At 37.4% G+C, this 16,182-nt stretch overlaps 1 protein-coding gene across 2 annotated transcripts; it reads right to left on the bottom strand.

The window, feature by feature from the left end:
- Positions 1 to 1,434: 1,434 nt before the first annotated feature.
- Positions 1,435 to 11,381, bottom strand: LOC103717907 (protein LSD1-like). 2 transcript variants are annotated; one of them, XM_039114393.1, is made up of 6 exons: positions 11,045 to 11,381; positions 9,941 to 10,054; positions 5,670 to 5,783; positions 2,328 to 2,437; positions 2,120 to 2,198; positions 1,435 to 2,001 (listed from the first exon to the last, which is right to left on the bottom strand). In XM_039114393.1, exons 2-5 carry the CDS (start codon positions 10,050 to 10,052, stop codon positions 2,160 to 2,162), a joined length of 375 nt encoding a protein of 124 aa, XP_038970321.1. In that variant the 5' UTR covers positions 10,053 to 10,054; positions 11,045 to 11,381; the 3' UTR covers positions 1,435 to 2,001; positions 2,120 to 2,159. The 2 variants fall into 2 exon arrangements, with proteins under 2 accessions (XP_038970321.1, XP_038970322.1); XM_039114394.1 differs by having other exon boundaries at positions 11,108 to 11,375.
- Between the last annotated feature and the right edge of the window lie 4,801 nt (positions 11,382 to 16,182).

The following is a 16,182-nucleotide window of genomic DNA, read 5'->3' on the forward strand; positions in this document are numbered from 1 at the left end:
GCCTAATATATTCCTCCATTCATCTTCTTTAAGAAAATGGTGTCACGTACTCATCGTATGATAATTTGTTTGACCAAAATACTTCTAGTGAACAATTAACTAGTTTTGTCGATTCTAGACACACCGATGGCGTCAATTTCTTCACATACTGTTGCCACAATTACAGTGGGCTCAAGCCCTTCATCTAGCATCGAACTAAGGAAATCCCCCTCAACACATCTATCTATCTATCTATCTATCTATCTATCTATCTATCTATCTACCTGTCTAGATAGATAGATAGATAGATAGAGGCAACAACCTCAAGCTTCCTGAGATGCACTATCAACTTCCAAGGCCCTTCTATTGATCCTCTCTTGCAACAGCAACCTCGCCTCCCTCATTTGACCTTCTTTATCCATGGATAAGAACGGCTATCCAGACTCCATAAGAGAGAGTTTTTTTTTACTACAAAAAAAAAACACTCCATTATCCAAGAGGAGGGGGGGCACCAATTTTAAAGTCACAATGTAAAATTATGTGGTAGAGGAAGCCCACCGACAGTAGTGACTTGGGCTCGGACGATGAAGGGGTGGTGGAAGAGCTAGGCGGCAATGGAGAAGGCAGCAGACGATGAGCTCCAAAACTCTGCCTTTGACAAAATGAAACAGCATATGGCGCACATGGGGCTGGCCAGTTCCTGCCCTGCCACCTTAGCTGCTCTCCAAAGGGAACCGCGCCCATTACAACTCAAGACCATATTAAGGCCAAACCTCCAAAGGCATATATAGTTAGGGAGAGTTAGAACTCCAAAATGGAAATAGAAATGAGTAACTTTCATTTCAGCCATTTGATTAGAGTATTCTGATCTCATTCCGATGCCATTCCGAATTCAAGAGAGAAAAAATACCCTAATCCTCCAAAATCCTTCCCTGCTATTATTTAAATTCCATCCCGATTTCGATCCTATCACGAACCAAACATATCGGAAGATATGGCCATTCTCATTTCATACCAATCCAATTCTATTCCAATTCTGTTGGCGAACAAAATGCTCCCCCAAATATCGCTGGAGTAGCTATTGCAAGGAGGCATAGATGGAATGAAACGGTATGGTTTAGGAAAGGGCGAAAGGATTTCGTAAAAGCTTAACAAAGAAAGGGTTTTTTCGGTCTTTCCGGACCAGTGCATCAATCACGTTTAAGACAAAAAAAAATGATGTTGGATGGGATCGATACGCAAGATCATATTGGGTCAGTATCGGCCACTCAAAAAATTCAATAAAAATATGTTTAAACCCAAGAAGGTATAAATGCAAATCGAACAAAGTAGAAAACATGTTTCTATAATTTTTCAAAAAAAAAAAAAAGTTTCAAAACAGGGTAATAACCTTCAGAAACAACAGGCTGCTAACAACCAAATGCCACCATCTGGTTAGCACTGTCACAAACACAATTAACAACACCTTGCCTTACAGATAAATCCACAGGAATAGTTATTCATTACAGGGATAATCATTCACAAGCCTGACTGGGTATCAACATGGTAAACCCAATCATGACACCACTTACTACTTTCCTATAGTATTATTATCATGGGAACCTGCACATTAAAATTCTAACACAGCTCATATACAAATGAAAAGAATACATGTATTTAGGCTAGAGTAAGCATCAATTGTTTTATAAAACATGTCATCATGCCTTGCATTCATAACTGTTCTATCAGACAGCAGAGCTCCAAAATGGAGATCTTAATTATATCCAACTTTACAACAATTTATACCACTGCCAACATGGGTAGAGCATCATTTTTCCCAGTGGCGACTCCAACTACAACATTGGCTCACCCCTGTGTCATAGAAGATGAACTATCACTTTGTTCAGCAATTTATATTATCTTTAATAAACTTAGCAGCAGAGCATACTGATACTGCTGAAAGGGTATATAGGGTTTACCAGTTGCCGCTTTCATCCACGTCATCGGTTCTCAACAACAACAGGTCTGGGCCTGAGAAGCAAGTATGACAACAAAACAGAAGTTTAAGCACATAGCATATGAAGAGTAGTAATTCTCATAACCTATAGGTTAACTGGGGAAAAAAAGAAGGAAAAAAAATAATAGAGACAAGTTAACATACAGCTGAAGTGGATGATGGCATGACTGCAGATTCATTAGGCCTACGCGCTGCAGGGATTGGAACTTCTCATATTACTTGCCTGCACGAGGGAAAGAGCAAGGAGAAGATTGAATTTTGTAAGATTCTTCCTGTAAAATCGATATAAGATGTTGTCATGAGATAGTTGGAAAAAACAAAAGAGAAGAACCGTTTGGAGATATCAACATACTCCTATGTTTGTAACATAATGACATATCGCACATTTGACTGATGGTGCTCCATATGGATACATCAGTGTTGAACGACACTGGCCACAGTTCACATGAGCAACCTGATTTGCTGCATGAGCAAACCTGATTAGAACATAATATTATAGGTAGCTCCTCATTCTACAGGTGAAAATATCAAAACTAAATTTCTACTGAACTGAAAATGATTCCAGAGCTTCCATTCAGATGTACATGCAACGGTATATATAAAGTACTTCGCAACTCTCAGGAATGCAAGGTCAGCTCTAAAATGTAATGTAATGCAGGCAAGTAATGAAACTTGCAACCATCGTACAAATGAAACTCCTACAAAAGTGGTAAATCTCCTGGTAAGCAATCCCCTCAGGAAGGGTAAAACAGATTAAATCTCATGACACCAAAATTTTAGATACCAGATTGCCCTCATCAAGTCATACATGTACAATATATAATAAAACATATAATTTTTCTCCTCTAACAAATTTTACAAATGGTCATGATCCACTTCAAGAAGCAACCCCCTCCCCCTCTATATTTTTGGTGTTTGCGTGCCGGTGAGTTGGTTTTTTTTTTACCGGGGGAAAGAAATTAGATCGTCCTATAATGTGGCGTATAATGTGGCATCTAGAAAGAGAAAACATGCATGGAAATAGTGCAAACTAATGACGTGCATTTGGTTCTTTATATTATATTGAAAAAAAGGCAAGAATCTAGACCTAAAAAATATTTTTAATATCATGTTAATTTATGAAAAACAAGGAAAATGCAAGCATAGCATATATGTACACAATTGAGAAGAGCTCCTTAGTGGAATATTGACCAAAGCATCAGGAGGATCATTTATAATTAAGCTAATTAATTTCAAAAGGAAAAGTCAAGAGACTTCTTTCTTGATCAAAGTGAGAAACAATGATACATGATCCATTCACATATATAGCCTCCAACATACAAAAATGACTATAATGTTGTCTGAGAACATAATAGGGAACATCCATCCATGGTTTCAATTGCCAACACACGCTCGTCCGTGCTATGTTAGTACTAGCACTCGGCGTCAGCTTGATATGGGGTACCGGCTGGGACACCTGGTATAGGAGTAGTATTGGCCTACATTGACCATGTCAGCTTAGTAAACTCCTTATTGAGATATGTGCTCTTAAACCTTTATTGTTCAACACATCATGACATGGCATGTGCCATCATTTACTGTATAGGCCACTCTGGTTGGCGTGTGACAGTTAGACCAGTTAAATGGGCAGACCGGGCCAAGTTCAGGCTAAGGCTCAGCCAAAAATATAACTGAAATTAGTCAGGCCCGAGCCCAACCTGGCCTGGTCTTCCAACTACTTCCTAGGCCTGAGCCATACTTACTCAGGCTTCAGACTTTGAGCGGGCCTCGGGCTTCCTGGACCATTTTTTCAGTTTAAAAAATGTGTAAAAAATATTTACAAAGATTAAATATTTTAAAGGGATTGGTAAGGGTCATGAACTTGTGTTTATGGTAGTTCATAAGGAGAGTTGGCGTATAAAAGAGAGCTATTTAATATTTTTTTGGTTACTAAAACCGGATTCCTAAGGCATAAGCATACATTATATAAAATATAATATTCCGACCGGCCAGGCTAAACTAAGCATGAGCTCAGCCTGCCCTCTTGGACTTAAAATCCAGGCACAAGCCCGTCCAAAATGCTTCCAACTTGAGCAGGCCATCCAGCCCATGAACATGACGATGTCTCCAAGCAAAGCTTACCACTTCCAAATAGAGAAGACTTAAACGACAAAGCTACAATGAAAACCTAATTATATACATTTTGTAGATTACCAAAGGGGTGTAAATACACCAAAGGACTGTTAATAAGAATCATAAATTAAGCTTTGTTAAAAAGGAATAAGAAAGGTCAAATCTCAGTTTTATATAACTCTAAGCAAAAGAAAGATGTTGATTAAGTAGTTTTGGGTACTGTTAGTTAGCAATTCTCACATGTGAACGATTTGAGAGGCTGGAAGCTTGATATCCATAAAAATAGCATCAGTAGAGAAAAGGAGGGAGGAGAAAGAGAGAGAAAGGGGGTTGGTGAGTAGGGTTCGTGCAAGTGAGTTTGGTTGGACCAGATAAAAGGGTTGATTCAAAAAAATGGTGATTTATTTTAGCACTAAGAGATAATTTTTACTTTCACTGTGGAAATTTCAGGCTATCTTTACCAGGCGGGCATCGGAAAGAGGTGTAGAAAACTTAGGCATGGTTGTTTAGTATTTCCCTACAAGGATTTGTTTGCTTTATATATAATTGTCCGATACAAACATATGATTGTTTCAACTTACTCACGTCATTAATATGGATTTTTTTCTCTTTAGATAAACTTGGCCTATAGGTTTCTTTGTATAATATTAATTTCTTTAGACTTATTATATGTACATTATACTGTTTGACCTATGTCAATATATTTCCTAGTTGATTCGCCTACTTTATCCTACTTCCCAAATTTGACTATTTTTTCAAAGGTGTATCCATCTTTCATAATCCAATACTGTCTCTAATGTCAATTCTAGCAAATATAGTGGAAGGAAAATTCTGGAATTGCAACCACCTCTATCTCAAATTATTTATCTATATATTTTGTAAAAGAGTTATATTTTTCCATCATAAAAGTAAGTGTGGCATAAGCAGAGAAGTAACTGTTCCATTCTCCATTTTAATATTACATAACATGTCAACTAATATTTTCAGTTATAGGCAGATCTTATTACTCCACGAATAAATGCATTTCCAAAACAGTAAAGAGGTGCCACTGACAGTTGATCAACTTCAAACAAGATTGCTAACTTCTGGTGCGACATTTTAGTACACAAGGATAAAAAATGAAGAATTCACAAGTTTTTTTCAAACAATATGCCAGCAAAAAATAAGGAGCAAAAGCAAATACCCTTTGCTCTGCTAGAACAAGATATAAACTCCAAAGGCAAGATCGCTGAAGTCCCAAAATGACCTACTTAACCCAAAAAGCTAAATAAAACAGAAAGTCACAAGCATGTATAGAAGGCGCTCTACAGTCTCACAGTACAAAAAAGTTTCGGTGCATAATGCTGTTCTTCACTGTATTTCTTGAATCTTCTATATTTCAAAGTAGCAAAGATGAAAGAATAAATAATAACAGCACAATCCAAGAAAAAATGTTTAACAGCATGTGGTTTCTGGAGTCATGATAAACAATTTCATCCAATAACTTTATAATCTCATACTTTGAAAATCCACATTGATTTTTAACTTCTGTAAATGCAACTTCCACATGTAAAAGTTAATGGTGTAAATAAATAATGCATACCTGATCTTGCAAGATTAATTGTGTTACAGCACGCACATCTCACACCGTTTGCGCCACGGGTATACATTAACAAAGTTCGGCAGCCTCCACATACAAGCTGAGACATTTCCATTCCTGCAGAAGTTACAAATCAAACTTCTGAAAACACAATCTTATCAAATACATAAATCCATTTTATTAAGTTGCACTAAAGTTAGCTAATGCAAAATAAGCAATGTATATAGACATATATACCCAGGAAACCAGTTTACGAAGATCCAATATAGCCCTCAATAACTGTTAATATGTCCACACACAAGCCTTAGTCCCATATGGTACAGCCTCTTGCCCTCTAAGCAAGAGGTTGAAATTCAATTCCGGGCGGCCTCGGCCTCCCCTTTTGACCCCTGATTAATTAATTTCTCCAACTCTCTGTGCAGTGGCTCAGCCTGCCCAGGGCCCAGGGCTCTGACCTAGGTGGGGGTGCGCATAGGGTAGCGGGTGCAGATCACCCCTGCTAGTTTCAAAACAAAAAGGGTCCCTGCTTCTAAACAATTTTTCTACTTAAGGTTGCCTGTACAGAAAAAGAGAAAGCTCTGGTCTTAAGAAACACACAATGCAGGAAGAAGAGAATACTCTATATGTTACATCTGAACTATAATCTCTATCTCAAAGTTAAGATATATTAATCAACAGTCCTGCTAAAATATTTACTTAAGGTTCCATCTTCATCATAATTACGTAATTCACAAATGTTCTAAATTAGTTTGCATCACTTAGACCAGAAGGAATGATTGCTTAAGCCAGGATAGAATAATAAGACTGATGCCCACCCTAAAGGCATATTCAAGAATTATGTTTAGAATGAAATTTCTATTGTGTGATCAGCATTGCTTGACTTGCCCACCCTAAAGGCTAATCAAGAATTATGTTTAGAATGAAAATTTCTAAAGTCTGTTCAGCATTGCTCGACTTTCGTAAAAGAACCTTTTCATGTTTTTGGAAGTTCATATGCATATGTTGCTAAAACACTTTTTGATGGGTTAGCACAGAATTAGAATGTGTACACTTAAATGGATGAGTCAGTTTTGCATCTAAGCCTAGCATGACCCATCCATAATGCAAATTGAATGTGGGGTCTAAGATCTGAATAAAAAAAAGGCTAATTCATTGGTCTGGATAGAACTCTTATGGATGTATTGGCCTGACATAACAGCTGCACCATTTTAGATCAAGTCCTATCAATCAATTATGTTTCAACCAGTTCCCATTTTCCCAGCTCTATTCTAAACCCAATTGGTTAATCCACCTCAAAATTTGGGACAGGGCCCAATTTTCCCATCCCCCTACTAAGGTAGGTGCCAGGTCATATCATTGTTAGACTGACCCAGTTGAACTATATGAGAAGGTAGAGAGCAAAAGAAGGGACCTAGCTTAGAGAGGGGGGGTTGGGGCTAGGGGAGGGAAGGGGGGCAAGAGAGAGAGAGGAGGAGAGAGAGAGGGAGAGAGGGAGGGAGGGGGAAGGAGAGCAAATAAGAAAATAAACATAGAAGCAAGCACCAAAAACAAGATTGTCTAGCTTCTCCTAAAGTCATTATCTGATATTTGCTTATGCAAGAAAGTAGTCCAATCCACTATTACCTAAATACGCATCTACTTTTACAAAAAAAAATGCTTTTGTTTCTTTCAAGTAGACCTGCTCAACAGGCAGGGCTAGGTTGGGCTCCGCTTAAGGTAACCCTTAATTTTTTCGGGCCTGAGTTTGGCCCGACCCGCTTTTCGGGCTTACTTCCTAGGCCCGAGTTGGCTATTTATCAGGCTTCAAGCTTTCGGGCCAGGATGCAGGCTTTGCCAAAGAATCGCTCTCTTAAAAAAAAAAAGCACTCGAAGAGGGGTGCGGGCGAGGGGGGCTGGTGGGCAGGGAGGAGGAGGAGGAGGAGGAGGGGAGGTGGGATGGGGACGCCGAACTGGTGAGGATGAGGAGGAGGGGGAGGAGGAGGATGAGGAGTGGAGGAGGAAGTGGGACGAGGGGTAGATGAGGCAGCCGTAGTAAGGGGGAGGAGGAGGAGGACGGGAGGGTGAGATGGGATGGGAGGTGGCCAGAGCAGTGGAAGGTGGAGGAGGAGGAGGAGGGGTGGGGGAGGTGGAACAGGGTGTGGCTAGGGCGGCCGGATTCGTGGGGAGGAGGAGGAGGCAGACATGAGAGGGAGGTGGGACGGGGCCGGTGGGAGGAGGCGGAGGGAAGAGGGAGGTGGGACAGGGGGTGGTGGGAGGAGGGGAGAGGGAGGTGGGGGGAAAGAGACAGAAAGGATGAGGTGAGGAAGAAGATAAAAAAATATTATATTTTATCTTATATAATATACAGTTTATGTTATATTATATTATATATTAAATATATTATATACATATTGGGCTTAGGCCGAGCTCAGGCCGAGTTGATGTAGACCCGAGACTAGCCCGTTTAATGGGCAGGCTTAAATTTCAGGCCCAGCCAAGCCTTCAGGCTTAACAACCAAGCTCAAATTTGTCCGAAATGGTTCGAGCTTGGGCAGGCCATCCGGTTTTTCAACAAGTCTACTTTCAAGTAAGGAAGAAATTCTTAAACAACAACTCTCATGTAGTAATTTTGTTGAATTCATTTTCATTACAATAAGTCAGGCCTCCAATTAAATACAATATTTGTTAGTTACACTTCCATCCCTATGATACAAGAAACCAATATACCCAAAGTTGTTAATACAAAATTACTCCAACAAAACATACAATTTCCAAAAACATTAATGACACCAGAACCTACTAATTGATGTCCAATCTTTTAAATTGGGGCACCCTCATATTCACAAATTCAATGAACAACAAAGGAGATATTGATATCATTAGGGTCAATTGTATTTGTATTCAGATCCAAAGAATATTGGCTGACATGCCCTAGATATGGCATGATAGCAAAAGATTGAACCTCAGATACTTTAGGTGAGTAGTTACTCTATCAATTACCCATGCCTCCACACATTGTTCATCTTTTTCTAACTTATTTTGCTTAAAGCAAGACTTTCTTATAGTCAAATGATGAAACTGCATCTTGGAATATCTAATATAAATTTCATCTAATACTTTAACCTTTATATTCTTTCAAAATACTTTATAGAGACTAGTTATAGCTAGAAAACATTTTACTTTAAAAGAATGGTAATTTGGTAGCAAATAAGATCATAGTTAGTTGTGCATAACTGTATGCACAATTAGTGATCCAATTTAAGTTGGGAATGATTGTTATGTTGTCTTATACCGCATACATGTCCACTACATATCTTTAATGAATCAAGGATAGGAAACTCTATTTGAATCAAAAATAAATACCAAGTTACAAGATTTGTTTATATTTTTCCAAGTTGGCTGGCTCTACCTTGTAAGTGAATACATAAAATTGAGTTAGCACTGCTTGCAATAGTCAATAAGACTGCCTTTTGCCACAAATAAGCATTTTCAATGTTTCCATAAGCCAATTGTGAGCATCTCGGGATTACAAAGTGCCTATGTTTTAAGCAAGTAATTAAAAATTTTCAAGCATCCAAACCCCCAAAAGAATTTCTAAGGCATTATTTGTAAATAGTGAAAAGATATGAGAATAAAGAAAAGAATTAATGGGAAAATGATGATGATGAAATAAGCAAGAGAGAAAACAAAACAAAAGAAGATGACTAAAGAAAGGTAAACAATAAAAAGATAAAGAGGAGAAAAATAGCCTTTAATAATGATTGCAATGGCATTGCAGAAAAATTAAAGAAAAAAAAGATGACCTTCTGCCATACAACAGAATACCAATTTCCCCTTCTTAGACAACTCAAACGTGAAATCTGAAGGGGGATGTGCAGTTTTACAGAGTTGGGGGAGGGTGGGGGTAAGGCTATGCGAGTTTTCAGCCATGTAATGGTTCACCTAGGGCCTTAGCAGCATTCAAGGGCATCTAAACAGCCAAAGTGGCCATCAGGACCGCTATTTGGAACAAAGTACTGTTCTGCAGTGCACAACATGCAATAGAAACAAAAATACATAATGCATTGAAACCAATTAATAATGATTCTTTTATGCTAGCAAAATACGTGCTTATCCTAGTCCCATTTATCAAGCCAATTTTTGTGAACCCACCAGACTACCCAATGAGATAAAACTTCATATATATGATAAAACTAATAGTAGTAATAGTTTTGATAGTACAAAAATAATCATTAATAGTACTTTTTAATAAAAAAATAATTGACTGGCACAAGCAGAAAGCAAAATAGAATAACCTGGAGGAGGAACTGAAGTTATAGTGTTGCATATTGCACAGCATACATTAGTGGCTCCCCTAGGGTAAAGAAGAAGATTCCTGCAGCCGTTACACACAAGTTGGCTCTGCATGCCTGAATTTCCAGTAACTCAACAGTTAGATCAAATACAGCTGACTGGTAAAAATTCAGTACCTTGTTAACACAACTTACTAACATGAATAACTATCATTCACATAGAAAGTACACTTAATATAAGTATAATGACAATTTCCATACTATCTCAACAGAGGTTCGATGTTACATTAATTTGTTGATGCAACAACTGAAAAGTGTATATACATCAAACCCTAGAATCAGCAAATAGTTCATGGAATAGCAATTCCTTCTTCCAGCTTCATGCATATATGGCATTCCTGGCTAAAGAATCATTTGCAAAGGCAAGCAATTCCAAACTACAAGTCCACACCCTCTGGTATGCAAAGCAATCGCTCGAAAAGCATAATCTTATTCTTCTAAAGTGAACCCCCTAATGAGTTCAGAGATATCTACAGGACCTCACTTGGAAGCAGATCATACAATCTTACACAACTCTGCTACAAAGTATTCGAATAAGAAGCAAAAGCAATTGCTCATGGGAAACTGAACAAATTGGTGCAGTGATCTAGTATGGATTGAAACCTTCAAATAAAACACCAAGAAAACAGGGGATTTGAAATTTGAGTGCAAATTCGTACACATCCCAATGTAACAAAAACGAAGAAAAAAAGACATCTTGATGGATAACAAAACCAAAACAATCAATCTAAATACAATAAAAAAAATCCTGAAACAATAATAGCTTATCTCATTCCAATGAATAGTATAATAACTCCATCCTGCATTTCTCAGAATGTTTACAATATCCAATGCGATTAATTAAATAAATAAATGCAATGATACACAAAAATTCAACAAAAATATCATAAAAAAGTAATTTCCACGGTCAAACCATATCACAATACCAAAATTCCCTTTTTTTAACATAAATATCACCAAAAAGAATTTTACGACACGTCCGGCATTAAAAGAACTGATTTTGATCATAAATCCGATGAAGAAAAATCCAAAAAAACACCGGATTACCTCCGATCGAGCCGAGAAAAGGAGAAACCAAGAATCCAACGATGGAGGAGAGAGAGAAATCACCCAAATCTCGGCTCCGATTTAATAAATCCGGATGGAAACCCTTCCGCAACGAAACGCCACCCCTCCACCCCCCCCTCTTGGGAAGTGAATGATCTTCGGATAACTGTCTCGAACCCAACGAACAATTTCTCCTTCCGATTCTTTTCTTGTGGGGGATTCGAGACGCCTCTCCGGAGGCCCGCAGGGACGACGAACGAAGGGAATCGATTTCGTTTCTTTGTGGTTGATTTTAAAGGAAACCGACCAAAAAAACGAAAAGGAAGAGCGAGAGGAAGGAGATTTCGTCGGTTTTCGTCTAAAATTCCGCGTGGGATTGTGAGGTTATTATCGTAAAAAGATATATAATATAAAAATAGATCTATCAAATTTCGCTTTCAAGATTCTGACGCGTGGGGTCTGTGGGCACCGCAGGTGAGAATAAATGACTGTTGTTACTTAGGGGTGTGGTTCAGATCACCGATCAAGATGGATAGCTTAGGCCTTAGCTGCTTAGGCACGAAGGCTTGATTGACCTTGCCGCGTGTGTGTGTGTGTGTGGCTTTTTTTTCTTTTTTATGCGTGTGTGGGAGTTGGACCTCTTAAGAAAAAAAAAAAAAAAAGGGTCTTGATAAATAAAAATTGAATTTCAAGAATTCAATTGAAAACCTTAAGAGGGTTTAAGCCATCAAATTTTTCAACCCATGCTTGATTCTCAACATTCACCTCCTTCATGTATGATCTAATCTAATTCCACTCAAGTCCAGTCCACAACTCTCAGATCAAGCTCTGCATGCAATTATTTTTCTAAGTGCATCATATGTTTCCACTTCAGCCAAGAGCCCACTCTTCAAGAGTTACATGGCATATCATCCGCTATGTTTGGGGCTGGAGGCGGATCGGATTATATCTGACCGTATTTATTTCCGTATCTGATTTAGATTGGAATTAAATACTTTTTTTGGTCCGATTGGATCAGAATACAGATTCAGACAATGAGTTCAAAAATCTCTCGAACACATATATGGATGTGGATACATCTGATTTTTCTGGATTTGGATTTAGATTTGGATATTCATATAACAAAAATAAGTGAAAAAAAATGTTTATGTTAAGTTAACTCAAGGAACCAATTAAGTGATCAACCAAATCTAAACTAAAAGAAACCTACATGTCAGATGACCGTCACTTAAGACAGTAACCCGAATATGGAATATCCGATTCAAATAAAATCTTTTGAATCACTCTGCATGCCTGAAAGGCTTCGTCCATTTCGTCCATTTTTTTTCTTCATTAACTTAAAGCAACTAGGGTTTCGAAAATCCCACTTTCTTTTTAGTTTTGATCTAGAGATTGCAACCGGCAGCGACAGCCATAAGACGCCTTCGAGACGTTATAGATTCTGTCTACTTCGGTAACGAGCAACCTTAAACGATATATACTCAAACCTCGAGTCCATATTGAGGGTTGTTGTACCATTGATCAACCATCCCACAAATCAAACATCGAGCTAAATAATATAGCTGCTTTCTCGTTATCTTTGATCATGACTTCAACCACTATGAACTAGTTGATTAATATATTAAACCGATTCAGGTACTCTTGCAATGAAGTTCTCTCCTACAGAAAAATCTTATTTGGTATAACTTTTGACAAACATGCTTCTCACCTTTTTCTATAATCCTTTAGCAGCAGTCTTCAAGGAAACCTTAAACTAAACTGACTCAAGTATTAAATGAAGATTGGCCGTCGTCATCTTGCCATTCTAGGCGAACTCTTCATCCATCTAGCAATTTTTTTCTTTTTGCCTTAAGTACCATATCATATACTCTAGCTACCAACATGGCATCCATCTTTTAACTTCCATGGTGCAAAGTTGGTACTATTAAATCTCGAAATTTTAAATTTGGTTCAAAAGGCCCGCCATTATGGAAATCTATTATTTTTTCTGACTCAATTCTAAGCTATGATACCACTTATTGGAGAGAAACAAAGGGCTAAAGTTCGACCTAATGAAGACCTTGATATACAACTTGCAGCCCAATTCAACTTAAAAGCTTAAGCCAGCTTAGTTATTAAATTTTTGGACCAGTCATCTATATTAACCATCTACCTCTCACTAATTATTTTATGTAGGACCAAACCTCACACACGACTCTTAACAAGACCTGGTTGGATATGGGTGAGCAATATTGACGTAAATGAGCTGAGCTTAAGTTAGTTCATTTGTCTTTGAGCCAAACAAACTAGCATGAATAACTTATTTAAGACATTAAAGCCTAATATCTCTGAAAGATTCTCACCAACAACCTTGAACAATTTTTTGTTATTATTTTTTAATATATTATATTTATTTTAACAATAAATTTATTATTTATTTATATTTTCATTTTTTTTAATTGAGCCAAATCTAGATGTGGCTTAGGACATTTAGTCATCGAGCAGGCTGGTAAATTTGGAGTTATTTAAAATGACATCAGCAAAAAGCGACGACAGATTGTACATCCCAACATGATATGACCATATGAAGGGGCTAACTTTATCATGTTGGTGGGGCCTTTAATGGACGTATCATCTGAGAAGATATTTTGCTTTGCATCAACTTTGAAGTGCTATGGACAACTCTGGGATTCTCCTCTCCCTTCTTATCATATAGATTTAGACATACCGGAGCATAAGTATGATCTATTATATATAAATATATATATATATTTCAAATTGAGTATGAGTTTCATCTACTAAATTTTGAATGAAAAGAAAAATAATGGTAGGTGAAAAATTGATTAGAATTAAATTTTATTTTTTCCCCTATTCACTGTCCCAAATTCTGGAAATTGGATTATCCAAATAAATGTATTTTTAGAATAAGTTGTTGAGACAAAGCCAAGAAAAAAAATGTAGATATTCCAACATATAGGACTCGTTTAGTTGGCGGAAAGAGAAAGAAGGAAGTGTGGTCGATAAAAAAAATGAAGAAAGGTTTTATATTTGGCTAGAGTTTTTAAAAAAATGAAATAAAAAGATACGAACCCTATATTTCAAGAAAAAGAAAAACTCACATAGGATGATCGGACATGAGAAATGAAAAAGTTATTTTTCTGTAATTAGGAATCGAGTAATTTTTTCCAAAAGCGCTCTTAAATGTTTAGATAAAATGGGCAAGAACTTTCATTTATTGTAGGTATAATAGGTATTTTAACATGATTTCAGCAGAAAAGTAGATGTTCGACCAAGTATAAGCCACTCTGTAATATGTTACTTTCTCATAGTCAACCAAAATATACAAAAACTACTTTTCAAAGTATCATATATTCAAGTATCAACTTTTCAGAAAAAATATTTCAACAAGAAAAAAAAATTTCTGCGAATCCAACGAGTATAGAGTAAGGCTGGTCAATTATGAAAGATAGCATAGGGTGAGAACTAAAGAAGAGGCTTCATGATTCATTGGGCCACAAGGGCCAGGTATTTATTGTTTTGTTGGGGACCTCCTGCTGCATCCTTAGTGAATGGATGAGAAGTCCCTTTCCCCCACTGCATCTCGAATAGAAGGCATGATTCTGTTCCCTTAGCAAATGGATCATGGTGGGTTCTTTGCTTTTTCCTGGTCTTCTTTTGTCCTTGACTGGGTTGAATCGAAGAAGAATATACTACTGGGTGGCAATGTTGTCATGAGCGGGTCGCAGAGACAAGATATCAAATGACTATTTCCATGGACATAAATTTAATTGAATGGAAAGCTAGCTTTATTGTTTATTTCTTCCTTCAATCCCATGAAGTGGATCTTTTATCAGTCAGATTTGTTATTTCCACTGGACTTTTGAATGGTCGATGAGAATATAAACATCACCACCGGATCCATGATTGAAAGGATCGGAATGTGCTATTCTGTTATTAATGCATTTTTATATTAAAAATTACTGACAACTTCTTAAAATTATGGTAATTTTTAGTAGTATATTTTAATAGTTTAAGATTAACTGTTAAATATAGTTATTAAAAGATCATGACAGCCTTAAGACCATTTTTTAAAAAAAAAAATTACCATAATTTTTAACCTATAGAAAAGTGGCTTTCAATGTTCCACATGAATTTTTTTTTCCATAAAATATAAAAAAATTATTCATATAGGAAATTTATGCGAGAGACATATCATATAGTTGATGACTAATTAGCTAATCAGATCCAAGATAGATGTCAATTTAGACCAAAGAATATCTTTCTTGCTATTTTGTATCTCTGCCATGGATGATGCTTTTGTCATCGCTAATATTTAAAACAAAATAGCTATCATTTTCTTTTCTATTAAAAAAGTGTAGATTAGTGAAGCATCTCTTTTGGAATTCTCCCTGGTTTGGAGATAATAAAAAAAAAGGGGGTTGGGGGGGCGGAGGAATTCTCTATGGGTGGTAACAGTTAAAGAGATCAAAGGAAGATGAGATATTTAAGTAGCAAATGAGGGAACCAAGCATCTTGCAGAGCCACTTACCCAAGAGGTGGTATAACAATATGCCGTCTCACCAGCCCAATTTCATCTCCTAAACACATTGAATGCCTAGACGTTTGCCAGTTTACCAAGGCTGCAAATGGGGGTTAGATTGACCCCTGACCAACCCAACCTGCTTAGACCCGACCGACGCTCTTAAATCCAACCTAACTCATTTTGGAGAACCCGCGGATCTAGGTCAGATCCTCAAAAATTGGACTCGTTCTATTTTCTGGATCGGATCTGGATTTATTGAATTTAGACTGACCCAATCTGACCTATTTGAAATTGAATAATTCCGAATTTTCAATCCTACAACCTGCGCCGACCTAAATCTGTAAAATTATTTGGGCCCGCAGGATGCAAACAACTTCTGAAACCATTGATGGGTTGACCTGATCCACTTCTGAACCGGACCCGAATATTTTAGGTTGGGTCTGAGTTATACATGGACTCGACCCGACCCCGAATGACTCATTGAGTCAAAAATTGTAACGTTGGACCCGACCTGATCTTCTATTGGGTTGGATCTGGATCCAAAATTAGGATCTGGATAAGAAACCGAGTTGAATCGGGTCACTCATGACCCAACCCAACACGACTCATTTGCACT

This window comes from Phoenix dactylifera, chromosome 16, assembly GCF_009389715.1.
Source record: "Phoenix dactylifera cultivar Barhee BC4 chromosome 16, palm_55x_up_171113_PBpolish2nd_filt_p, whole genome shotgun sequence".
NCBI lineage: Eukaryota > Viridiplantae > Streptophyta > Magnoliopsida > Arecales > Arecaceae > Phoenix > Phoenix dactylifera.